Here is a 27839-nt window from a genome sequence, read left to right as displayed (position 1 = left end):
AATTCAGACAGTAAGTATCATGAAGACCTGTGTCTAACTTGGATAAACCGACCTGAATCAGAATACGGAGCTTTTTTTATGTTTGTGGGTTCAAACATGTTGGTGGGCACTATGGAATCCAGTGACCTCAAGCTGAGGATCACTGATCTATAACGTGGAGGGATGCTACAGATATTAGCCAACTATAGACTGTACCTCTAAATGTACTTTCAGGAATGTTACCCTAATTGGGGGAATTAGCATTCAAGTTGGGGGAATTAGCATTCAAGGAGACACAGCGAGAGGGGGTAACGGCAGGATCTCCACCAATATATACCAAGAGCATTCCCTTAGAGAACTCTCAAGTAAATAGGCAGGTGTTCAACAGGAAAGGTTTCTTTATTAACAGAGCAAAAAGAGGAAGCACACAGAGTTAACTAGAAAACAGGGAGGAAATGGAAAGAGTAATCGGGATGGGGTGATGTTTACCAGTCATAAAGAGGGAGAAGGTCCATGGAAGTAGTGGTAAGGATGGCTGGTATCTCACAGAAGGGGAAGAGAGGGCTCAGATGTAATCTGAGGGTACATGGATGGGTCCAGAACACACACACAGTATAGGGCTTGAGACAGCCCCATTACAGTGTGAAACATACCCTGGAGCAGAATTACGTCTTCTGCGCGCACGCGCGCACGCGCGCACGCGCACACACACACACACAAATAGCTTGATAGCTTGTCCCGAGGTGAAACAATACATTGGGAAAGGTTTGATTGAGCATATCTGGGAGGTGAGAAAAGTGCGAAATGTCCCATAACTGCCGGAGATTTGCCACCTCAAGAGAGAACTAGATCAAAATGCTTTCACTAATTCAGAATAGATCCAGAGGAGTTAGCCGTGTTAGTCTGTAGTCGCAAAATAGTAAAGAGTCCAGTAGCACCTGTAAGACTAACCAACTTTACTGTGGCATAAGCTTTCAAGAACCTCATCTGACGAAGACAGCTGTGGTTCTCGAAAGCTTATGCTACAATAAAGTTGGTTAGTCTTAAAGGTGCTACTGGACTCTACTAATTCAGAATAATGGACACCCCCACCCCCACCCCCCACCTCGCAAGATGAATAGGGACATGGGATTTGTATCTCACTACAGATGCTGATTTCCTGCATTTCTTACCCCTGAGCGTGTCTCCCCTATTCTAACTAAGCTGATTACATTTTGCATTGTACCTTTGCATCCTGACTCCCTTCTTTGCAACACCTCTCCCACCTTCTGACTGGGATATAAAGACTTGGAGATCTCCATTCCTACTTGCATCTGACGAAGGGAGCTTTTACTCTCAAAAGTACATATCCTGGAATTCTTGTTTTTTAAAAGTTCTACTGGACTTGAATCTTGTTCTTCTACCGGACACTAACATAGCTACCCATTTGACACCAAAATGTGTGGTCGATTCCATCATGACCTGCTCAGAGGGATTTCTTGAGCAATCAAATCAGTCATGATAGTGCATTATGAAAGCACCAAACAGGGCGCATATTACATCAGTATTGCGCGAGCTGCATTGGTTGCCAGTGGAGTATCGGATCAGATTCAAGGTTTTGGTATTGACCTATAAGGCCCTGTGCGGACTGGGGCCAGCGTACCTGAGGGACCGTCTCTCCCCGTATATTCCCCAGAGGACTTTCCAATCAGGAGAATATAAATTGCTATCAGTCCCTGGCTCCAAGGAGGCCCGCCTGGCCTCGACTAGAGCAAGACCTTTCTCAGACCTGGCTCCTACCTGGTGGAACACTCTGTCTACCGAGACCAGGGCCCGGCAGGATCTACTATCTTTCTGCCGGGCCTGTAAGACAGAGTTGTTCTGCCAGGCTTATGGCTGAGGCTGGGCCTCCACTGGCTGGAGGATATAACATCTACTCCCCTCCCTATGAGAGCTGCCCACCACTGTTCTGAAGCTGCTGTCATGTTCAATTGCACTGTTGAACTTTCTGAAATCAATGATATTGCCGCCACCAAGAAAAGAGTGCTGCTATTTTTAATATCTTTATACATTTTTTTTAATGTTTTATGTTTAATGTTTAATTAAATGTTTTAAATTTTTTAATGTTGTTATCCGCCCTGAGCCTGCTTGCGGGGAGGGCAGAATATAAATACGATAAAAATAAATAAATAAATAAATAAATAAATAAATAAATAAATAAATAAATAAATAAATAAATAATAAAAGGTAACGGTAGTCCCCTGTGCAAGCACCGAGTCATTACTGACCCATGGTGGATGTCACATCACAACATTTTCTTGGCAGACTTTTTACAGGGTGGTTTGCCATTGCCTTCCCCAGTAATCTACACTTTACCCCCCAGGAAACTGGGTACTCATTTTACCGACCTCAGAAGGATAGAAGGCTGAGTCGACCTTGAGCCGGCTACCTGAACCCGGCTTCCGCCAGGATTGAACTCAGGTCGTGAGCAGAGCTTGGACTGCAGTACTGCAGCTTACCACTCTCAGCCACGGGGCATAGGAATAAGAAATTATATATGTGTTTGGCCCCAGTTGTTTCTTTAAAGGTCAATAAATACCATCAAGCATGCCCAAAAGGTAGATAAGGTGATATTTAGAGAACATGATCATTGTCGATAGCAATACTGCTTTGTTAGGGTAGTAATCCTAGCTTGACTCCAGATCTTGGATATCAGGCCTGCCGATGACTCTGCCTGCGACACTGGGAAATGTGAGCCACTCAAAGCTGCTAATGCTAGGCAGGCCAAAGGTTTGATTTACACCACAGCAGCCTCCGGCATCCCTTAAAACCACACTATGCCTCTTCCACTGTGTTCCATTCCTTAAAACTCTTTGGGGATTGATTATAGGGGTTGGCATGACTTTTGCTGCAATTATTATCCATCTGTGTTCCATGCAATTATTATTTATGTTGTCGAATCCCCTGGTGGTGAAATTAAAATAGAGCCGAGATAGAAGGCATCTTCTGCCCCCCCCCCTCCTTTCAGCTCCTGGTTATTTTTTTCTTCTCTTTAACAACCTAGACGTCTCATGAGAGCACTTGGTACATCCTCATGTTTCCTAGAGACTGTGGTTCAATCGGATGACAGTTAATTACAAGCGGGGGGTTTCCAGATGTGCATCTTCAAGCTGAGAAAGCTGTCCAGTGGTGAGACGTGAGAGGTTGGGTGATACTCCTTTGTGTCAGACTTATCTGCTAAGATGAAGATGCTGTGTCATCTACTGAGTCCTTATATTCACTCTAACAGCATAATCATGGTGTCACGGGCTGGGCCAGCCCAAGCAGGGTGGTTCAAGTCCACGCACCAACACAAAGCCCAAGGGGAGTTCAAGGGTCGACAGCCAAGTCCAAACTGTGGTCAGAGCAAGAAGTAAACACCAGGTGTGAGTCCACAGTCCAAGAGCCAGGTCAGGTACAGTCCAAGGCCAGTTGCCAATAGTGTCTGATCCAAAGGCAGGCACAAGCAAGGTACACGGAGTGGTTGCAGGTGGTTTGACACTTTGCTTCCACACCTGGCAGTTTCCTCCACTTGGCGTTTATAGCCAGGCATGGATTACAGCCAGCTGCTGGGGTTCCATCCTACTGCTACTCAACATCGCTCTCCAGCAGCTGGCGTCGGTTCAGGAGATGAGCACTGCACCGCCTCTCCTGCAGCTCCAGCATCAGCCTTTGTCTGCGCCGTTCTTTAGGCATTGGTGAACCTGGGTGGAGGGTGGAAGCCCCTGACTGAGCTTCCCCTTGGAAGTCCCTGGCTGAGCTTCCCCTGTGGGGCTTGGGCTGGAAAGTACTGGTGGCTCTGCCTCAGCTGCTGGCTGCAAGCTCCGATTAGCCAGCAGCTGCGGCTCCTGAGTATCAGCCTCTGCTGAGTCAGGGCTGGCTACACGAAGCCCCTCTCCTCCTGAGGAGTCCTCACTCTCACTGAGCCCAGACTGGGCCATGGCACCTGGGTCGTAACAACACCAGCTATATCATCTCATGTTCTTTGTTTTCTTCATCTTCCAATGTTATATATGCCATCAGGTGACAACAATGCCCTCCTACTCTCTACATTGGACAAACATTGCCCTTCTGCTCTCTATATCGGCCAAACTCTCTACATTGGACAAACTGGTCCAATGCAAAACAATATATAAATTGACATAAATCTGATAGATCAAAAAAATCACAACATTCAAAAACGAGGAGGAGAACATTTTAATCTTCCAGGACATTCCATTGCTAGCCTAATAGTAGGAAATGGGAAGTTAAGAGTTTCATGGCATGTAGGTAAATAACATCCCATTAAGCCTATATTAAAGGAGCAGGGCGTATTTCTCCTTACTGGCTGACTCCACGTGTCGGGGTACTCCACTGCTTTCCATATCAGCTTGGTCTTGGCTTGGACATAAACTAATATTGGCATTATTTATTGATTTGATTTCATTTCATTTATAGTCCACTCTCCCCGCAAGCAGGCTCAGACTGGATAAACAACATAATAAATACATACAATAAAAGCATACAGTAAAAACGCTAGGGATCATCATATGAATACTCTAACAAAACATCTTAGAGCAGCATAGATTGCATCTCAGATCTCAGATACCATCTGGGTCCATGGGGCAGGGTGGCCAAGAACTAATTAATACTGGTCGGCGGCTGGTTGGGTGATCCACCTGTCTCAACCACCATAAGCATGGTGGAACACCTCTGGCTTACAGGCCCGGTGAAACAATAACAGATCCTGCTGAGACCAGGCCTTCGTGGACAGAGAGTTCCACCAGATGGACGCCAGGGCCAAAAAAACCCCTAGACATAGTTGAACCTCCTTGGGGCCTGGAATACCAGTAGCTGTTTACCTGCTGATTGGAGCGACCTCCAGGGAATGTAGGATGAGAGACGGCCCCGCAAGTATGTCAGTCCCAGTCCACTAAAAGTTTTAAAGGTCGACCAGAACCTTGAACCTGATCCAAAACTCCACTCGAAGCCAGTGCAGCTGGCGCAAGACAGGTGTAATATGTGTCCGGAATAGAGTCCCGGTCAAAACACGTACAGCCACAATTGTAACTTCTGGAGCAGGCCCAAGGGCAGCCCAGCACAGAGCAAATTACAGTAATCTAGCCTGGAGGTGAAAAGTACTTGATTCCTAGCCTACCTGCCTTTTTGATACCCTTGCACTGGTGTTGGGATCTCGCACCTCCTCGTTTTCCCTGCCAGATCTCTAGGCTGTGAGCATATCAACAAGGGAGCCTGTGCCTTTGTTTGGGATTCCACCAGTGTTTCGGTGCTTTTCTTTTATCCAAACTGGGAGCTCTTTGCTGTTTGAGCCCCAAAGCTGGAGGAAGAGTTTTGTTATGCTTCCTCCCTCCTGATAACTCATCCTGCTCAGAGTGGAATGGAGCACGGAAGGAGGATGCTGTTTTTATAACGAAAGGAGGAGTTTGCCACCTGCGACATCTGAATTACGGTCACAGTGTGGGAAGCACCGCAGAACTTCATTACTCTCAGCTGTCATCGGGGCCATCACCAGAAGAGGAAATATATTGCTACCATTACAGGAGCTTTACACTCTGTAGTTTATCTCTCTAACGGTGTGCTATGATCAGCCTAATTAGACTGTATCAACTACTCCAGGTTTGCTACTAGTGGGAGACTTCCCTTTCATTGTTTGGTCAGCAGAGAGCTCTCGGCGCATGATTTAGCACCGAAATTAAATTTTAAGCGTAGCTTCCCCCTTGATTACCATCTTTTAAGATCCATTCTGAAATCATTGGCGCGGCTTCCTTTCCTCTTGTGGGACCCTGCCGTCCTGCATGTAAAATAGAAATCCATTGAAAAGGGGGAACGTCTGCTGGTCTTGCCTCATCATCCTGGGGTGGGGTAGAATTTTGGTAGTGGGGGGGAGAAATCCAAATTTTGCAGTCGTACAAGCCAAATTTGGAACCAAGAAAACCCAGGGTCAATAAAGTGTGCGGGCTAAGTGAATGTCCATGTTTACTCATTTGACTTGACTTGTTGATGGATGATCTTGTCATCCTTTTTTAATTAGTTTTGAAGAGGGATTGGGGATATGGCAGAAAACTGAAGCTCCCTGCTTAGAACTCTGGGAAGCCATCCAAACTCTTCTCTTGTTTCAGAGAGTGTATGTGGGACTTCTCTCATGGTACTGAGCTTGCCTTGAAGTCATACTGACCCACCAAGGGTCACCATAAGTCAGTTATGACTTGAGGGCACTCTATACAACCATTTACCTCCATGCCACGAAAAGTTTCAGTTTATCTTCTAGAGCACTTATAACTCTTAACAAGCAGAGACCAAAGAAACATGCTTCTAGAGCTGGTTGTCTGTATTTTCAGTAGTGGCTGAACAGTCCAGGCAAGCCAGATCTCATCAGATCTCAAAAGCTAAGCAGGAGTAGTCTTGGTTAGTAATTGGATGGGAGATCTCCCAGGAAAACTGGGGTTGTAATGCAGAGGAAGGCAATGGCAAACAACTTCTGTTAGTCTCTTGACATGAAAACCCCACCAAGGGTCACCATAAGTCAGCTATGAATTGAGGGCATTCTCTACCACTGTCAGTTCTATGGATGACAGGCTATGGCAGATAGACCCCCTGTACCCTCACAGCAAGCACTCTATGGTCTTGATTGAAAAGGCTTTATTCAGGAATCAAATCATGTTCATAGATATGTCCACAGGTTGATCAAAAGTTGACAGGAATAACAAGATCTGTAAAACTATGGTTCATATAGGTCCCAAGTACTCTTCTCCCCTCCCAACAGGAAAACATAACTTTTGGCACAAAGCGGTCCTGAGAACTCCCTAAATAGTTTGCATGCTTTGTCTGGATACAAGAGAGGCAATAGATTAGGAGTGAGACATGGTATTCTTCTTCCCACTGAGAACCAGCAGGTTTGCAAGGTCAGAGACACTGAGCTTCAAAGCACAAGAGATAAGACCCTTTGGATACATCAGGCCTGTGAATACAAGGCAAGTTACAGCATTAGCAATATGACATCAAGGCACAGCAGAGAACAATGGTTCATGGTAACACACGGTAACACCTCAGCTGAAAATATTGGCATGGATGGGTGACAGACATGACAACCACCATTTACCTCCATGCCACAAAAAGTTTCAGCTGTCCATTTTCATGCATCAAGCCTCTGTTAAAGAGATGGATACTTTTTCTCTAGCCAGTTGACAACTCTACCTGTAGGCTGAAGCAGTGGTCGCCATTCTACCAGTTGACCTGGGCAGACGTTGCACTGGGAGCTCAGTATAGATGAACACAAGAATGTATTTATTTTTCAAATTTGTAGACCTCCTCTCCCTCAAAACAAGGCCCAAAGCAGTTTACAACATTAAAAACACAATAAATATTATATATTAAAAATATTCCCAGTCCTTGCCTGGAAGGCACCAGCCTTTTCCCTTGCATCTGCCAGAGCCCTTTCTTCACTCGGTAACTCTTGAACTGTATGGAAAGAGTTTGCCGGCTTCTTTCCTTCCAGGAGGAGTCCCAGGCACTCTTCCTGGTTAAGTTCTTGAGGACTGAGCCTACTTACTTCCATAACTTCAACAACACTGTAGCCATGAAGTGCTTGCTTAGCCCAATGCATTGCTGAAAAGTTGGTTTCAGGTGTGCACGAGGTAGGCTAAGAAGAGCCAGGTAGCTAAAGCAGTCTTTGCTGTTGGATTTCCTGAGCGTGAATATATTTCCTCTTCTGGAAGGGCCTGTATTTGAATTCTGCGGGATGATGTTGGAGGTAAAGCCACTACTACTTTGCTACTAGATTGTCCCAATGTCAGTCCCGGATATCTCAGTTTAAAAGAATCAAGTCGCAGATGACATGAACGGCTTCAACTTGAGTACCTGCAGCTTCATGGTCAATCGGAGCAGGTGATACTGGCCCTGTTAGATGAAAAGGCTGACTTGGTATAAGCAGCTCCTTGTACTCCGTTTCCTCCATCCAGTAGCTGGGAAATATTAGCTCTCTCCTGTGAATCTTGCTTTCAAACCTTGTGTGCCTCTGTGTATCTCAACCTCTTGAGAAGCTCCTGGAACAACAGATAGGCATCCTCAAAGCACAAGGAAGCTGGTGGTGGAAACCGCCATCAAGTCATAGCCAACTTACGGCAAAACCTGCTGGGTTCAATGGCACCCCCTCCTCCCTTGTGCCTAGATAGATGTGGGAGAGGGGAGGGTGCTTTATGGACAAGATGAGTCTAGTTTTTTCTTGCGTCGGTTTGTCATACCATAGACCAAGTGAGCAAGGTTTAAGTCCGTTAGCACCTTAAAAGTCCAACAAGATTTACAGAGGCAAAAGCTTTCAAGAGTCAAAGCTCCCTTTGCTAGATTCCTAGAAGGGAAAATAGCTGTAACTGATGAAGGGAGTTTTGTCTCTTGAAAAAATAACAACAACAACATTCAATTTATATACTGCTCTTCAGGATGACTTAACACCCCCTCAGAACGGTTCACAAAGTATGTTATTATTATCCCCACAACAAAACACCCTGTGAGGTGGGTGGGGCTGAGAGAGCTAGAAGCTGTGGCTGACCCAAGGTCCCCCAGCTGGCTTCAAGTGGAGGAGTGGGGAATCAAACCCAGCTCTCCAGATTAGAGTCCCATGCTCTTAACCACTACACCAAACTGGCTCTCTTGAAAGCTTATACCCTGGAAATCGTGTTGGACTTTAAGGGTCTACTGGATTTGAAATCCTGCTATTCTACTGCAGATCAACATGGCCACCCACCTGAAACTATAGAGTAGGTGGATCAAGATGTATAGTTGTGTTAGTCTGTCTGTAGCAACAGAAAAGAGCAAACGTCCAGTAGCACCTATAACACTAACAAAATTTGTGGTAGGGTATGAGCTTTTGTGAGTCACAGCTCACTTCTTCAGATACAGTTAGAATGTGAGTCCATCTGTCCTTATATCTTGGTGAATGCTTTCCCATGCCGAATGATAATAGTAGGTAAATAACAAAAGCTGGTGAATGACAACAGCAGGTGTGATTGGATAGGCTGGAGTATGCAGAGGGGTGGTGGGTGTGGAGAAATCAGCATTGGTAATGACACAGTAAGCCTAGGTCTCAATTCAGTCCAGGTGGATGTATGGTCTTGAGCTTCACTATCAGTTGCAATTCAGCACTCTCTCTTTCCAATCTCCCTTTGAATTTCCTCTGCAGGATTGCTACTTTTAGGTCTGCAACTGAATGTCCTGGAAGGTTTAAATGTCCCCCCATCTATAGACTAGGTGATTAACCAAGTTCATGCAGGAAAGGTCTACCAAAGACAATTAGCTATGAAAGCGCAATGGAACCTTCATGTATAAATGCAGTATATCTCTGAATATTCAATTGATGCAGAGGAGTTAGCCGTGTTAGTCTGTAGTAGCAAAATCAAAAAGAATCCAGTAGCACCTTTAAGACTAATGCTACAATAAAGTTGGTTAGTCTTAAAGGTGCTACTGGACTCTTTTTGACTTTGAATATTCAATGTAATGGAGCTGACAGGCTATGGATGACAGGCTATGGCAGATAGAGCCCAGTACCATCAAAACAAGAATCCAGGCTCTTGGTTAGAAGGTTTTATTCAGGAATCAAATCATTTCCACAGATATGTCCATAGAATTACTCAGAAGCAAGGTAAGCAACTAAGCAGTAAGAACAGGTTGACAGGAATGGCAACATGTGAGAAAACTCTTCCTCTTAACTCACACATTTACTCCTCCCCCCTCCCATCAGCAAAACAGGACTTTTGGCGCGAACCCGTCCTGAGAACGTCTCACATGTTTGCCCTATCAAGTGTAGACACTGAGAAAGCAGGAGATCAAAGCTGAGACATAGCAGCGCATGGGAGTGAGCAGTGTACAAGGTCAGAAGCACTGAGAGCTTCTACCGTCTGTTCGCTAAGACACCTGCAGCTTCAATAAGCCTGTGAAAGCAAAACGGTTATGGCACTGGCAATATGACATCAAGTTATAGCATGAAACATTGGTTCGGAACAACAGATCAGCATCAAGTAATGGCATGGATGGGGCACAGACACGACAGGAGCAGGGACAGGAGAGAAAGTTGCCTCCGAGAAGATGATAACTCTCTAAAGCATCTGCTTGGTCACTTTACTTGAAATGGGAAGCTGGTAACAGCTGCCTATAGGGCATTTTTATTCATAAGATCTGCTCTCTCTCTTTTTTTTGTTCCAGGTTGTGCCTTCCTAACATACTGTGAAAGAGAATCTGCTCTAAAAGCCCAGAGCGCGCTGCATGAACAGAAGACATTGCCAGGGGTGAGTCCAGATTGTTTTTTTTGTACCAGCCCAGTTGTTTTGTAATGATGTGGATCTCTTTGCAAGATGAGCAGTTACTCGGAAAAACCACGCTTCGCGCTGCGGGAGTGGGTGCCGGTGCTGCTCTGCTTACTTTTTGAACATTGACATGTTCCCTCTTTTACATGGCTTGACAGAATCGCAAAAGAAGAGGTCAAAAAGTGAACTGTGTCCGGGCCAGATCTTGCTGGCGATGGTTTTCAGAATCTGGAAGTCTTTGGGGGGTGGTGAGGTCAGCATTTGGTAGGGGTGGGGGAAATGAGTGATGTTTCTTTCTCCACAGAGCAATCTTGAGTGTGGAGTTCTTAAGCAAATGCTGTCCTGATGACAAATGGGTTGGTCAAATTTCTTGTGAGCTCTGAGTGGTTTTGGGGAGCTGTGATGGCTCAGAGGTGAAGGTGTAGCAGGAAAAAGGAGGAATTGGGGTAGGGATAAGAAACGGTTTCAAAAGTTCTTCAAACGAGTGAGAAACTTGGCTGTGAGCAACCCAGATAAAGCCAATACAAGAAGTGTTCTTTGAGGAGAGTCAGGGATACTGTGTGGGACGTGAGCTATGGGGAGGCATTCTTGTATGTGACAAGGAATTCATAGCAGTCCATTTCAGGAAAAGATATCTCTGACTTCTTGGCTCACACTCAACAGACAATATTCAGAAATTTCAGAGGAAACATAACTAGACATACATTTTATCTTGTGGAGGGTTGGTAATGTGTAGCTTTAAGTTCCATTTCAAAGTCTCGCCTTTCCCCAGTTTCGTGGTTGCAGAGCTGAAAAGGAGGTGTGGGTCTATTAGGTGCTCTTTCTGAGAGATCTGGTCCTTTTCTGAGAGATCTGGTCTCTTTCTGAGGGATCTGGTCCCACTGAATAGTTTGGGAAGATCTGTCTCTGTGACACTATTGAAGCAAAGCTGGTGTGGGGGAAGGCCACTACGGTAACCCTATTTGAGAGTACAGAATGAATAAATGCGAAATTTAGATTTTCGGAACTGAGATTCTCCAAATTGCAAAGGCTGACACACTGAGAGCGATGATTTTGTGCAAGCTCTCTGAATTGATTCTGATGATGTTTAAAAAGAAAAGGAAACACACAGAAAACAGCCTGAGGGTACTAGTGACGTTTGCGATTCTCGTTGGACAAACCAGAACATGGGTCAAAATTGATTTTTTTAAAAAGTTGCATAGTTCTAATCAGACAATTAAAGATTGGTGTTATAGATTAATTTTGTCCCATGAGCTTTTATGTTTTTGCTAAAATAGACACGTCCTCAACTGCTTCTATGCCAAGGCACATTTCTAACATCCCATAGTTTGCTTTTGTCCCCTAAGTTATCAACGCAGTCAAACAATGTGCTTGCATTCACTAACCGAGGGTATGGTTTATTGAAATAATATATTTTGCATTAAATAAATATATATTTACACCTTTACCCGTCTCGTTCTGATAGATAGTGGCCCTATGTGGTTCGTTGCAATCTTTTGAGTGACAAGAAGCAGAGCCGTTCTCATCTGTATTAATAATACATTCCTTTTTTTCCCTTTTAAATTTTGCATATGCAGTTGTTTTTTGGCTTATTGGGAAAAAGGGAGCGAGAGTAACAAAATATAAGCTGGTGCTTAAGAAAGGGATGTTGAAAAAATACAGGTTTTACGATGCAGATCTTAGAGGCAAATGCATAAAATAGAGCAGCATAGCGTTCAATGCATGTATCCTGATAGTCTTCTAAATCCGTATTTAGACTCCCCAAAAACTGCACGTTCCTAAAGCAACTTCATTTGAAGGTGCTTAGTTCCCTTATGCTGGAGGAGCTGAGGGCAGGCATTGCTGCTGTATAGATCAATGTTTGGAGTTCATTTGCTAAAACTTTGTCTCATTTTGGTTATCAACCCCCCTTAAAGTGAATTTAACTTTTTTACCTTCACTGCTTGGTAATGGTAGTCCTCCCATGATGCAATCTCAGTGTGCTGGATGGTATGAAGAGACCGGAGTTAGCTTTCTCTTTTTGTGAGCTCACTGCTCTTGGATCTTGCGATGAAAGGAGGATAAACATGTTCCTGCGTGATCAGTATTTATAACAGGGTAAGAGGTTAAGAGTAGAGGTGGGCACGATCCCAAAAAAAAACACCGATCAAGCTGATCATGGATCGGCGCCGGCAACAATCCCAAATTAACGATCCACACTGATCATCTCCCATTTTTGATCCGTGGATCGTGGATCGTGGAGGCAAAAGCGGAGGGGCGCCCCGCTGTTCCCAGCGATACAGGAACGGTGGCTGATGCCAGCGGCATCTGTGTTTGTGTTTGGCTGTCTGTGTTTGGCCGTCAGAGCTGCCTATCAGGGTTTGCAGGGATGAGATTGGAGTGCCCATGGCTACAGAACACCCCTTTCCCCCTCCCTCCCTTGAGTGTCTTCTCCCAGCTGGTGACTGCTTTGCTGCTCCGTGGTTGGAAGGAAGCCCTGCTGATCAAGGCAAGCTGGGCTTCCATTTGGGTTTCCAGGGCGACAGAAGGAGGGCAAACACAGCTCAGGCATTCCCCTGGCTCCGTTGCCAGGGGAATAGATTGCTGGTGCCTGAGTGTCTGGATTCCAGATCTGAGCACGATCGCCCCGATCAAGCCCTGATCCAGCCCCCCTCCCGACCGCTGGATCGTTGGCTGTGCTCAAGCACGATCCGCCGGGTCCCAATCGCGTGATTGCCATTATCGTGGGTTTTTTTCAATCGTAATGCGGATCGTGCCCATCTCTACTTAAGAGCATCATGGTTTAAGGGACAGCTTAATAGGATTATCAGGTCCCCTTATCCTCCAGGTGGGAGGTGGAAGACCCAGTACTCACTTTTGTTGAAGTCTTTGCACATGCCCAAAATGTGTGTGTGTTCCTGGGCTGTGTGATGATGTCACTTCCGGGAAGTGACATAATCACACAGGGCATCGAGCTGCCCTGGGAGCACTACTGTGCTCCACGGTAGGCTGATTTCAGCCCCAAACGGACCTCCTTCATCCCACAGCAGAATGTGGGAGTGCTGACAGGAGGGCCCTGGAGAGCTTCTGCACTTCACAGTGGGCCAAGTCAGGCCCCAAATGGGCCCAGTTCAGCCATTTAGAGCCAAAATCAGCCCACAGCAGAGTGCAGAAGCATGCCACTCCACCCTGGAGTGCGCCCTAAGAGGCACGTTCCCCTGCTTTTTCCTCTGCCAGTCAGGTAAGCAGGAGCAGGGGGTGGACCAGGGGATCCAGCCAGGTAAGCAGGGACGGGGGGTGGACCAGGGGAGTGACTGTTAACCCTAGATGACTACCATATCCCACTAAGGACAGAAAGAGATGCTGGCTAGACGGGAGATGTGCAGTGGATGATGTAATGGTCCTCCTCAAACAACAAGGACTGAATTTGCTATTCTGGTTTTGTAGTGAAATCCTGCAGTTGCCAATGGCTTGCTCGGCGTAATGTATAGAGGCTGGGTGGGCTCAACTTCTGGTCTGTGCCCTAATCCAGTTGCAAGCAAGCCATGTGCCTGAAGATCCACTCCCCTCCACCTGCCATTCCATGCCATGCGCAGCAGATCATGGGAAGATACTGAAAATATACGTATCCCACCTCTTTATTCAAAACACTTTAGGCAGTTGACAGCAAATCATGAAAATCCAGAAAAGGTTAAAAGAGAAATCAATTACCCCAAAAAACCCACTTTCCTCATAGAAACATAATCATTATCAGCAAAGAATGAGACATGAGACAATGGAGCCTAAAAGATATTTCAGATACCCACCACATTAAAAACTAGAGATAAACCAGAGCTGGGAAAGGACTTTCGTATTAGTGACAATGGAGGTGAGAAGTAGGGGGCAGACCCATAGCCATTTCCTTGGGAAAACAGCAGAGTTCTTACTTGGCTGTCTGAAGCTTGTGGCCAGGTGAGAGCCTCTGTGGAGAAGATAGTTTTAGGTGGGTCGCCATGTTGCTCTGCAGTAGAATAGTAGGATTGCAGTGGAGTCTTAGAAAGCAACAAGAGATCTGAAGAAGGGATCTCTGCCTTTCAAAAGCTCATACCCTGAAAATCTTGTTGTTCTCTAAGGGGCCACTGGACTCAAATCTTGCTGTTCTCTGGAGAAAGACTTCCAAAGTTGAGGTGCTGCTAAAATACAGTCTCTGTCTCTTCTGCACTGTACTGTCCAGTCACCAATTCCCTGTTGTTCTTCCTGGTATATACAGAGAGAGGCAGGGAGCATGGCGTCTATGAGTCTCTCTACAGGAGACGTCTGACACGTGAAGAACACATGTTGGAAGATGCAATGTTAGTGGGGAAGGGTAGTTTAAAAAGGCAGAGCCGGCGGCAGGGTAAAGACTTTGCTATACACTGGAGCTGTGTGAAAGGGCTGTGAACTGCCAGAAGGGAAGCTTCAGTCCATGATAACCTCTCCACATCCAAGCCCATCTCTTGAAGGCAGCCTCAGCCCATTTCCGTTCCTCGCTGCTCTTTGGTTGTGAAACCACACCGTTTTAGACCGGAGAGGTGAAATTGACCGAACCTTCGGGAGGCGAAGATGAAATTAACAAATCTTCTGAGGAGCGATCTCTGCCGGCTCTGTCTTTTAAAACTACCCTCCTGTAGAGAAGTGAACTTGACAGAGCCTTCTGAGAGGCAAAGATGAAATGAACAAACCCTCTGAAGAGCGATCTCCGAGGCTCTGTCTTTTTAAACTATGCTTCCCAGCTAACATTGCATTTTGCTACACTTGACGGACACGCGCCGCGGTGTCTCGTGCAGAGAGACTCTGTCATCCCTGTCTGTGCAATAGCAGCAGGTTCTTCCAAATCAGCAAAAATTGTGATCAGAAGAAAAAGGCCTTCAGGAGGTCACTGTGGCCTGTATGACAGTCGAACCCCATGGGTCCAAGACTACTGTTTTGGGTGGTGGCAGTGGCAAAAGTAGCCTGTTATGGCCTAGGGGTTGTGGCCGTGATAGGTGCTGGGATCACTACCAGCTGTCTCTTGGTCCGCTTTTCCTCCTGGGGCTGTGATGCAAGCTCAGAAGTGCTCTCCACCACAAGGGGTGTGAGAAGTCTGGTTTCTTGCCCCGATGCAAACTCAAGCTTCCTGCCCTGTGTGAGGGAGGGGACGGCTAGCGGCTGTGGTTAGTTGCCATCAATAACAAACAGGCCCTCTTAAATCGAAACTTATTTATGGGAAACAGCCCTTGACTTTTGGTAAACGAAAGGCCCAGGTCCTTGTTTATAGTATGCCTGCATCTTCGATTTATGGCAATCCTGAACAGTGGTTGATAACATGCTGTAGTAATATCAACTATACTTCATCACCACAAAAGAAGCTGAATTCCTTAGGTCAGCAGGATTGATCTCTGTATGTGTGTGTGTCTGTCTGTCTGTCTGTGTGCGTGCACACACGGGCATGCACATGTGTGGGGCCTTCTCTTTTGTCACATATATAACACATTCTCTTGACCTGAGAGCAGCTAAAAAGAAAGTAAAGTGAAGGCAGAGAGATATGATTAACAATCCAGGAATGGAAAAGAGATGGGGGTGGGGTGGGCAGGGGGAGAGAGGGAGAGAGAGAGAGAGAGAGAGAGAGAGCAATTCCTCCCCCAGTTCATTCACTCAATAGCTTCCTCCCATAAGCAACCCAGAACCTGCCTGTTAAGATTGCTTGTTCTCAAATTCTGTATCAATTTTTCTTTTTCAAAAAAATGTGTAAATGCAAATATATGGAAATGGTGCCCCCCTCGACCTTTGTGCATGTGGTGCCCCCCAAAGTTTCCTAGCAGCCTGTGCTTTTCCACAGCAGGGTTATGCGCATATAGTTTACTTTAATTATTTTGGGGATGTGTTTTGTAAGGTGACAGGAATATGCTTCACATATTTCCGAATGATGTGTAGGGTATAAAGACTGCTGGTGGAGTCATTCCCAGGCGAATGGTGAATTAATAAAGTCTTTATTAATTTGGGTGGGTGGGAAGATGTGCTGTTGCAGGTAGAACTATGAAACACCCTGCAACTATGTGTCTCCCCTTCTTCCTTTTGTGCTAAACAGTTTGGGCAGTTCCCGAATTTCTCGTTATCTTAAAGGTGGGCCGAAGCAAACTTGGGTGCCGTCTGGTTTGCGTTTGCAAAGTGTTTGTTGACAGTTGTTTATATTTTACATATAATAAAATAGCAGGATGATGAAGTATATTAGTTCTTTAATAATTTATAGAAATGCTTTGATGTGGCGGTAATTACATTAAAGGTCACATATCAAAGGTAATTTGGGTGAGCAGCTGTGATGGTTTCTCAAAAGCAATCAATATTGCTGTCCGTGGTGCTGATTTCACCAAGGGGCCTTCCAGATTAAAGGAAGCTTATTACGAGGCAGACGTACACGGGGGAAATCAAGAACACATTGAGGAGATGCTTTGCTCTCGCTCCCCCACCTACAATTAACACCGTTCCCCCTTAATCTGTGCTAATCCTTCATATGGGGGACAACTACTGACATTTTCAGACAAATTAGGCAGTCATCGGGTTGATGGGGGAGGGAGGAAGGATGGAGGGGAAGCAGAGGGGAGGCATAGGAGTTGAGTCATACTTTGTGGGGATTTTTGTGTGTGCTTTGTGAGAGATTTGAATAAATCTGCAGTGATAAAAAACTTCCATATCAGAAATTCATCCCCCTGATCTAAGAGGGAATGCAAATGCGATCCAGACCGTGACGATGGCGGAGACGTGAGAAAAATGTTCCTTCAGAGGTAGTTCAATATTTACTGTCCCCTCCCCTTCTCCATTTCAAATTGGCTCCCAGAGGAAATGAAATCAGGGGGAAATATAATTATGTTTTTTTGTTTTTAAGTATAAGCCATTCTGATTCTAAATTACAACGAGGCCAACTATCGCGCCCCCCCCCCCTTTCTGAGGTTAATGTCAGAGGATAATGTTGTGAAATGTAATTACACTATCAAGATCAGCTTTTATTTATGATCCAAATAAACTGAGCTCATGTCTAATAAGTACGGTGGTATATTTCCCCCTCCTCGTTTTCTTTGTGACTAAGAGGGAGCAGGTCACATGCAGTAAAGGGGGCTGCCTCTTTGCATTACCTCACCGGATCGTTGTTAAGACCCCAAAGGAGAAATGAGCAAAGTAAAGAAGCTAGCAAACTGTTAACTTCAGCAGTTTAGGCGCTTTTCCAGATGTCAGGATCCATTAAAATCCATGCCTCGGAGAGGACATGGTAGAAATGTTGTCTTACCGTTGCATTTGATTTCTTGGCAAGTTATGAAAATTGGGCTTTGCTTGGGAGTGTAACGAAATCTTTTACACTCTGATCCCGTAGATAAGCATAAAGAGTGATTATGCAGGAAAATTTTGCTAGTATTACTGAAACGAGAGCTGAGCTGAAACAAGAGCTGAGCCACAGCCGTCACTTTTGCTTTGCTTCTCCTTGTGGTGTTGTCAAAATCCACCTCTGTGTTTCACTGTCCTTTCAGCTAGCCCCTCCAAGTTGGTCTATATTTCATCCATGATACTGGAACGAAGTAGGCGCAAGTCATCAAAGGACAAAAATAACTTCTTCTCTCTCTCTCTCTCTCTCTCTCTCTCTCTTTTTTTAAAAAAAAATCATTGACGTGGATGTTCAATGACAGGCTTCCCTTCATCAAACACACATGCTTTCAGGCACAAATCAAAGCTTAGAAAAATGGGGTTCATATCGAATGGAAATTCTTCTTTTGTCTCTCAAGATGTTCTCAGTTTCACCCTAGCAGAAGCCTTCAACTGCACCTTGGAATTTTGCTTTAGGTGAAATTTGGTTGAAACAGCAGTGCCTGGTTTTATTAATTTCACCCCCGTTATGGATCACACTCGAGTTCAACTAGGACATCTCAAGCTGCTGATAGGCAAATTACTCCCACAGCACTCTCTCACTGTGTCCCAGGTAGACAAGAGTGTCTGCCTGTAGCTGAGATCTTGCTAGTTTATTGAAACTCTTGTTGATGATTCTAGTATATGCCTTGTGTCTTTTTCTCATTAGTTAATTCTCATGGTGATCCAGGTGGACCTACTTATATGGTGGTTTACTCAGTTGCTTATCCTGGATTTGCAATGCTTGACCTCACTTCAGCCTCTGAATTGTTTAAATGTTCCAATGGAGAAATACATGTATTGAGTTGAAAGGGAATTGACAGGAAACACCTAAGAAGAGGCAGGGGTCATTTTGTAGAAAAAGAGCTGGAGGAACTCATTAGCATAACTCATCAGCATAATTCATTTGCATATGCCTCGCCCTTGACATCACCAGAAATGAGTCATTGGCATAACTGATTTGCATATGTCACACCCTTTGACATCACCTGTCCTGGCTGTTTTGGACCCAATCCTGGCCATTCAGGGCCGAAATTGGGCCCAAAATGGCAATAAGGGGCTGAAAATGGCCAAAAAGGGGCCCAAAATGGTCAGAATAGGGCCACTGCTGAGCAGGAGAGTGATCCACCACCTGTCAGAGGCCCAATCTGGGCTGTTTCAGCCCCATTCCAGGACAAAACGGGTCCAAAATGGCCGAGAGTCAGGTGGAGGGGGCCACCTGCCATGTTTCTTCTTCGGAGAACAGCCGGAACTGTGTTCCTGCATGTTCCCCCTCGAAATGAGCCCTGAGAAGAGGGACAGATCTCAAATCACATCAGCAACAGGAATGCAATTATCTTTGGTGGTATTAGCCTTGAGGACAGAATGGCTTATTTGGTATCTCCAGCTATGATGTTGTCTCATCATATTATTATTTCTGTTGTGGTCCCTGCAATGGCTTTACTAGCTGTCACGATAGATGGATAAAGAAAAACACATTTCTAGACATTTAATGGCAAATCGTACCACAATGCTGGTTCAGTGTGTTGGTGTGGATAAAGCATCAGTTATTTTGAGCCTCCCCAGAAAAACATCTGTTCTCCTATAGTAGTTTAGGTTATTGAGAAGTCTTCCTTACCTGTGAACTACTTATATTAAACCCCAGCCTACCAGATGCCTGGCCAATTACACGATATCTATCCTATCCGTCTCTTCCTCCGAAGGGCTCAATGGCATGTGTAGAGTCCCTTCCCCAATTTTATGCTTGCAGCTTCTCTGTGAGATAGATTCACCTGGGAATGATTGACTGGCTGAAGTCCATCCACTGATCTCCACCCTTTTTTGCACTCTTGCCTCGCTCCTGATCTTTGTGGGAGTGAAAGCTCATTTATTCGGCCGTGGTGCATCACACACCTCTGCCTTGGTGTTGGATTTTGCTCCAACTCTATGCAGCCCCCCCCCCCCCCGATTGGAGAAAGAATTCTGATTGGTAAAAAAGATCCTCTGAAATACTTACCTCATTGCACACATCATTAGTTTTGCACAACGGTTAAACCACTAAATTGATCAATGCCCAATACCCTGCGTGAGAATCTCTCTGCCTTTCTCTTCTCCCACATGTTGCCCTTGCGTTGGGTTTTGTTGTTGTTGTTGATTTCTCATGGTACTGCTTCTGTACACGCAAGCAACCCCCCAGCCCATTTTTTTGGATTTGACCATCCAGCCTCACCATCTCCAAACGCCCTGCCCTTCAATGCCGTGCTGTCTGGGGCCATGCCTGCCTACCTGGCAAATCCCTTGATGCCTTCCATACGACTCACCCAAGCTGTCAGACCAGCAGCAGTGAGGCCAGGGCACACCTCTTGCCCTGCAGCCACTTCTTCCTTCACTGGCCCGCTCAGTAGGGGCAGCAGCAGCAGCAGTGAAGAAGCTCTGCTGCTGCTCTGACTGTTTGTGTGTGTCTGGGCTGGCTGACTGTCTCACGGGACTTGGTCACCAGGAGCTGGAGTAGCAGCATCACTTCTTTTGATAAGTTTTTGATAAGGTCCCACATGACATTCTGATGGGCAAACTGGAGGATTGTGGAGTGGACTATAGGACAGTTCGGTGGATAGGGAACTGGTTGGAGGACCGCACTCAAAGAGTGGTGGTCAACGGCGTTTCATCGGATTGGAGGGAGGTGTCCAGTGGGGTGCCGCAGGGCTCGGTTTTGGGCACAGTACTTTTCAATATTTTTATCAGTGATCTGGATGAAGGAGTGGAAGGGCTGCTCATTAAATTTGCTGATGATACCAAATTGGGAGGAGTGGCAAGCACGCAAGAAGATAGAATTAAAATTCAACAAGAACTAAACACTCTGGAGAAGTGGGCAGCTGTGAATAGGATGCAATTCAACAAAGACAAGTGCACAGTATTACATCTGGGCCACAAAAATGGGAAGCACAAATACTGGATGGGGGATACACTTCTGGCCAGTAGTATATGTGAAAGGGATCTTGGGGTAAGAGTGGACTGTAAACTGAATATGAGCAGTCAGTGTGATGCGGTGGCAAAAAAGGCTAATTCAATCCTGGGTTGTATCAAAGGGGCCATAGAGTCGAAATCGCAGGAGGCCATAGCCCCTCTCTATACTGCCTTGGTCAGGCCACACCTGGAGTACTGTGTGCAGTTCTGGAGGCCTCACTTCAAAAAGGATGTGGACAAAATCGAGAGGGTGCAGAGGAGAGCGACGAGGATGATCAGGAGTCTGGAGACTGATCCCTATGGGGTAATGCTGAGGGCCTTGGGAATGTTTAGTTTGGAGAAGAGGAGGTTGAGGGGGGACATGATTGCTCTCTTTAAATATTTGAAAGGCTGTCATTTGGAGGAGGGCAAGGAGCTGTTCCAGTTGGCAACAGAGGGTAGAACCCGAAGCAATGGGCTTAAATTACATGCAGAAAGGTACCGGCTGGATATTAGGAAAAACTTTTTCACGGTCAGAGTAGTTCAAAAGTGGAATTAGCTGCCTAGGGAGGTGGTGAGCTTCCCTTCACTGGCAGTTTTCAAGAAGAGGCTGGATGAATATTGGTCAGAGATGCTTTAGGCTGATCCTGCACTGGGCAGGGGGTTGGACTAGATGGTCTGTATGCCCCGTTCCAATTCTATGATTCTATGATTCTTTGCCTAGGGGCTCACTGACATGCCAAGGGGCTCACCAGGCAGGCAGAGCACCCGACGACCAAGTCTCAGGCTGATGTGAGCAGGGCTGGGCACTCAAGCTGCTGGAGCAGCACCTGCTTTCTTTCACTCCTGCTGCTAAGGGGTTTGCTAGGCAGAGCTCCTGAGGGCCAAGTCTAAGGAAGCACAGTGCTGCAGGGTAGGGTACTTCAGCACTTGGAGAGGCCAGATAGCCCCCTCTCCCACAAAAAGGCAAGAGGACAGCAGGGCAAAATGGATGGGCTGTGTGCCCACAAGGAGACATAGCTTTTTTCAAAACATATCCTGGAAGCTGAAAGAAGAGAGAAAAGTCGAGAAGGGGGAGGAGGAGGAAAGGGGGGGAGTGTTGTCAAACAGACCAATCATTGTGCAGGGGACGGATCTAGGGCAGGTCAAGGAAAGGCAAATGTAAACATCTGCCCGGAAATCAGACCGGGCAGGTTATCGCATTTAAGGAAAAAGTTGCAAGCAACCGGCACCTACTAAATTCCCGCAAGGTCAGGGATACTGTCAGGATCACCACAGAAGCTACAGAATGCTGTGCATAAATCAGAAAGAAAGAAAAAAAAAACATCCAACATAGTGTAAGGCCAAACGGGGAGATGAATAGCTGTGTGTAAAAGGTCAGAGAATAGTGATTTGAACTCAGGTCTCAGTGTCAGAGACGAGCACTCTAGCATCTACAACACAGTGGCTTTCTCTGATTTAATTACTGTATGTTGTGGAGCTGCTATGGTGCAGTTCTTGTTGAACCTCAGAGGGGTCACACATTTGAATGTTCCCATTTAAAAACAAAAAAAACCTTTAGTACTACATTAGCATGCAAAGGAGTATGGCTATGATCACGTTTACTCTTTTTTTATTTTCACTGTGAGCCTTTTCAAATGGAAATCATTCAAATATGAATTTTCCCCATTTTCCACAGTGATATTGTAGAGTCCAGCAAGATTTGTAATCATGTGATTTCACTGATCATGTTGCACAGTTCTTAAATGCACTAGGATGAGAGAGAGAGAAAAGTCATTCCGCTCCTTAGTTATTAATAGTTTTGCTGCATTGCATATCCAAAACATGCAGTTTTCTGCGCAGTGGTGCATTCTGCATCCTTCTGATGATCCAGTGTGAATTTCTGTGATCTTGATATGAGTTTTGAGATGATATGCATCTCGACGCATGGGTGCATTTCCCCATGTTGCAATCTGTGCTTGCATTATTGCGATAGCCAAATGAATACCCCTCCCAAAGAAAAATAAAATTTGGGACTCGCCTGTGCACAATGGTAAAAGAAAAACTCGTTCGGTTTTGTTTCCCAGGGAGGAAGAGCTCTGATCAGAACAAGTGGCAAGGAATTCAGGGGAAGGGGGAGTCCTTATGCGACCTCTTGACTGGCTTCATTTCCTGTCCCTCCCCTTTTTGGAAGACATTGACCTCCTCATGTAAGGCGATGAGTAAAAAAAACCTCCTTTGGTTAAACCAATCTGCTGAATGTACACAAGCTATTTGCTATGCCCTTAAGACTTCCCTTTATTTTTTTTTCGAAAGGAAAATGCATCTAATTGTTCCGCAGGGAGGATTTCTGCCTTGTTCTGAAAGTTAAAAAGATGAAAAGTGTTGAATTGAGAGGAGGGGGAGAAAAGCCTGATTTGGGAGAACATGGGGACTGGAGAACTTGAAGTACTGGAAGAAACCATTAGCAGAGTACAAGGTCTTGGGATATCAGTTAAAAAGCCCCTTGACTTTTTTTTTTAACCAGGCAGTAGGCTTAATCTGTGACCCGGATAGCCCAGGCAAGCCCGATCTCATCAGACCTTGGAAGCTAAGCAGGGTCAGCCTTGGTCAGTAATTGGATGGGAGACTTCCAAGGAAGACTTTCAAAGAAAACCAGGGTTGCAGAGGCAGGAAATGGCAAACCATCTCTGTGAGTCTCTTGCCTTGAAAACCCCAGCAAGGGTCACCATAAATCAGCTATGATTTGACAGCACTTTCCCCCCACCACCACATCACCCATTACCTAAACCTGCCTGCCTTCTAAACCCACCACCTGCCATCCTGGTAATTCTGGGCCAATAGAACATGTCCTGGAATGTGGAATGGTATGATATAGCTTAATCTCACCTTGACCTGGATAGCCCCGGTGAGCATGATCTCGTCAAATCTCAGAAGCTAAGCTGGGTCGGCCTTCGGCAATAACTGGATGGTCAAGATTGCCACGGTAGGCAATGAAAAACCACCTCTGTTAGCCTCTTGCCATGAAAATCCCACCAGAAGTCACCATCAGTCAGCTATGACTTGACAGCAGTCTCTACCAGTACGTCAAATATGCGAAATAAGGTGGAGGGGTTAGTGAAGGGGAGGGATGCCGTTTCCCATTAACTTTAACCAAAAAAAAAAAACCTCCAACAGTATAGTATACAGTATTTCAAAGCCAGCCAGCTGTGATGAAACACCTGAGTCCGATCTCTTTTGTAAACATTAAAAGTTCCATTTCACTAGGTAAAGAAGATTGGCTGCTCCTATCCCCACGCCAGCAACCCCTGGAATGCAAAGAGAATGCACTCTCTGTGTTTCGGTTGAAAGAATTTTGGAGTTGCCACTGCCAAGTGTAAAGGCTTCAGGGTGGGGAGGGCATGTGAGTGTGCGGAGCAGCTGGTCTTTGTGTAAGTGGCCCAGTTCTAGCCCACCCCAGACCATTAATTTCCCCGTACCTTTCCAGGTTACAGGAGAATGATGCTAACCAATGCAGTTTATATCAGCGGTTAGAAAGCTTGAGGATGTCGACCAAATCATAAATAAAAAGAAATGAAATTTTTAAAACCTTGCTTATTTTTAAGTCCCCTCCCTCCACAAGATAATATGCACAGAGAGCACATCCTTCCCTGTTGGAATTCATGGCTGTGGGCCCCCGAAAATTTCATTTACACAATTTGCTTTATTGTGAAGAAAGGAAATGGGTGCTGACCTTTGAAAAGGTGCTAGAGGAGTGGATAGGGTTGCCAGCTCCAGGTTGGGAAATTCCTGGAGATTTGGGAGGCAGAGCCCGGAGAGGGTGGGATTGGGATTGGGAGGGACCTCAGCAGGATATAATGCCATGGGGTCTACCAGGGGAACTGATTTCTGTCGCCTGGAGATCAAGAATCCAGTAGCACCTATAACAAAATTTGTGGTAGGGTATGAGCTTCCATGTCAGAGCTCACTACTCGGTACCTGAAGAAGTGAGCTGTGATTCACAAAAGCTCATACCCTACCACAAATTTTGTTAGTCATATAGGTGCTACTGGACTCTTGCTCTTTTCTACTGCTACAGACAGACTAACACGGCTACTTATCTTGATCTACCACCTGGAGATCAGTTGAAATTCTGAAAGATCTCCAGCCCCCACCTACAGTGTGCCACTCCTAGCCCAAACAGGTGATGTCTTTGTTAGTCTGGCAAAGTTTGTTGGCTATCCATGTAGAGGTTCCATGATAGGAATTCAGGGAAGTGATTAAAGACCATAGCACATGGCTGGATGCTTGAGTTATCATCTAGGAAGGGTCTACTTCAGATTTCCCCTCCCTCTGTCAAAACTAAGCAGTGCAACCTCTTTTTCCTCTTGGTGATATTAAGACTGAACCTTACAGGATTGCCACATTGATAATGAATTTGAAGGACTTCAAATGTTCTCAAGAGCTCCATGGGTGCTAATTATTAATGGATCGTATCCTACCACTCTGCTCAGCTCAGCACAGCACCTTCTTGTGGCAAAAGAGACTCTTCCACTGAAAGAAGGATCCATGCAAGTGGAGCAGTAGTATCAGATGCATTTTAATTAATTATAATATAATGCTCCTTAGCCCAGGCAGAGCCATTCCATAATCAATCACAAGGCAAAGTCAACTGTCTACAGCCAAAATTTCAGAGGGCTCCAGTTATGTGGTTACAGTATACATATTAAATATTGCTTGCGTAAATATTGTTTTATATGGCAATTTCTTTCTAAATAGGGGGACAGGGTTAAGAATTCCCAATGTTTCTACTTATTTGATTGCAATATATATATATATATTAAAAATCTGCTTGCGAAGGTTACCATCTCTCCATCTCTTTCTGTCTCTCCCGCTCTCCTGACACCTTTTTCATTTGGTCCTCAAAGGACAATTTCCGTGCTATTCAAGAAAAGCCTGTCATTGGGTCTTCATTTGCTTTATGTGTTATTCAATGACAACTTTTCTCTTCTTGACGGGTCTGGCAGAGGCGGATCAATCTAATTTTATGTACAACTGTAAAGATGAATGATAAGTAGAAAGAAACCCGGCAAGTACAAGCTGAATAAATTATAAAGGGCAATTCATGACAGGGACGAGGTCTCAGGAGACACTGATATGATAACAGAAACCAAAGCAGAATTTATGAGGGAGTTAGTTAGCGTGTACTGAGGCTCTTAATTCTTCAGGGTAGCTTTTACAACTTTTTGTGATTGGAACAATCAAAGTATTTCATTTTAAAGAGGTGCCGTATATTTTGCGCTTGGTCTCTTCTGCATATTTGTGATGGCCTCGTTTTCTGAGCACAACCCTCAATCCCGGGAGGTTCCTTCCTTTCAAAGGGCTTGCTTTGGTCTCCAAACCATGCCTCATGCATAAGCAAATGCATAGCAGGGAGCCATTTGGGGAAAAGCCAGGGTCTCAAGCCAAGAAGAGATGTTTGGCGTGTTCTACCCCCTCCTAGAGTCTCACAGGTGCTCTCTGTAGCCACTCTTGTGGTTCGTCATTTCAGCCAGGTGCACATTTCAGCCAGGCAATTGTCTCCAGGTTCCATTGTGCCATGTCTACGAGTTGGAGTCGACCAAAGGTCCAGCAGAAGGCCATGGCCCCACCCATGCACATGTTCCGTGGCTGTTGAATTCAACAGCCACGTCTGCTGGATTCATGCCGTGTCTGAACAACCTGTAACCCACCAAACTGGAAAGTGCCTCCTACCATGTTTTCCTGTGGCCTGCCACCAAATGCTTTATCACTTCTTGCTTCTGTAATTTCACTCCAGCACCAGAGCAAGCTCCCTTGTAGGCTGTGTCTTGACAAGAGATGGGCATGAACCGAAATGCGAACCAAAATTAAGCACGAACCAGGGTGGTTCGTTGTTTGTGAATCACAGTTCATCAGATCCCATTTCTGACGAACTGCCACGAACTTTTAGGCTGGTTCGTTTGGTTCATTATTTGGTTCATCACAGCAGACAGCCTGGTGCCAATCAATCAATTTCCTAGGCAACAGGGGATGGACTTCCTGCAGACCTTCTGCTGACCCAGAAGTGAAGTTCTGCTGGCCCGGAAGTGACCATTTTCTGACCCGGAAGTGACGTTTTCACGAACCAAACAGACCGGTTTGCAAACCAGGGGCAGGTTCATGAAAGTTCATGGTTCATGGTTTGTGAAATTTGATGAACCACAAACCACATGGTTCAGGTTTTTTCCAGTTCGTGCCCATCTTTAGTCTTAACTTGGTGGGCACAGGTTGTGTAAATCCATTATGTGTGGGGCGGTTTTGTATTATGGAGCAATGAGGTAACTGGACAAATGGGAATGGTCCTGTGTTGTTTGTGCGTGTGATGTGCCATCAAGTCACTTCTGACCTTTGGCAACCCTATGAATGAATGACCTCCAAAACATTTTACCACAATAGCCTTCCTTGAAAACAGAAGGCCGTGGCTCCCTTTATTGACTCGATCCATCTCATATTGGGTCTTTTTTTTTCCCCTGCTGCCTTCAAGTTTTCCTAGCATTGTTCTCTTTTATTTATTATTTAATTTATAGTCCACCCTGATCTAGACAGCCCAAGTGAGCCTGATTTCGTCAGCTCACAGAAGCTAAATAGGGTCAGCCTTGGCTGGTAACTAGATGGGAGACATCCAGTGAAGACGAGTGTTGCAGACTCAGAGCGGAACTACAAGTGACAAAAGGCACAGATTGGACACTTGTCAGCTTCCCTCAAGTTTTGATGGGAAATGTAGGCAGCTTGGTGGAATGTTGGACAAGTGACAGTTGAAAAGTCCATTGAACAGCAGTCGGAGAGCCAAGCTGCAAGACCAGGACACCTACATTTCCCATCAAAACTTGAGGGAAGCGGACAAGTGTCCAAGCTGTGCCTTTTGTCACTTGTGGTTCCACTCTCAGGCACTATAGCAAACCACCTCTATTAGTCTCTTGCCATGAAAACCCTTCCAGGGGTCACCATGTCAGCTATAACTTGAGGGCACTCTCCACCACCACCAATTTATAGTCCACCTTTCTCACTGAGATCCAAGGCAGATTACACACTGCAAGTGAATGCAGTATAATCGGTAGTTCAGTAACACTAAAATGCCTTGGCAGATGAGCAGTGTGACCGATTGAGATCTGGTGGCTCTCCTCCATATGTCTAGAGAGGCTAGAGAGAAGACTTTGGGGGTGGACAATAGTCAAATTCAGAATATATAGTTTCTGTATGTTAATATTCCAGCAAGCTGAGCCAACTCACCAGGACTCG

The 27839-nt window shown here is 45.5% G+C and overlaps 1 protein-coding gene across 27 annotated transcripts in view; it reads left to right on the top strand.

The window, feature by feature from the left end:
* Positions 1–27839, top strand: part of CELF4 (CUGBP Elav-like family member 4) — a 999910-nt gene that overhangs the window by 140015 nt on the left and 832056 nt on the right. For all 27 annotated transcript variants that reach the window (XM_054986392.1, XM_054986378.1, XM_054986390.1 and 24 more), the window contains exon 2: positions 10192–10274. In XM_054986392.1, the coding sequence (XP_054842367.1) occupies positions 10192–10274 (83 nt within the window). The remainder of the gene's footprint in view (positions 1–10191; positions 10275–27839) is intronic.

Source organism: Eublepharis macularius, chromosome 8, assembly GCF_028583425.1.
Source record: "Eublepharis macularius isolate TG4126 chromosome 8, MPM_Emac_v1.0, whole genome shotgun sequence".
In the NCBI taxonomy this organism is placed as follows: Eukaryota; Metazoa; Chordata; class Lepidosauria; order Squamata; family Eublepharidae; genus Eublepharis; species Eublepharis macularius.
This window is presented reverse-complemented; position numbering and strand designations above follow the sequence as displayed.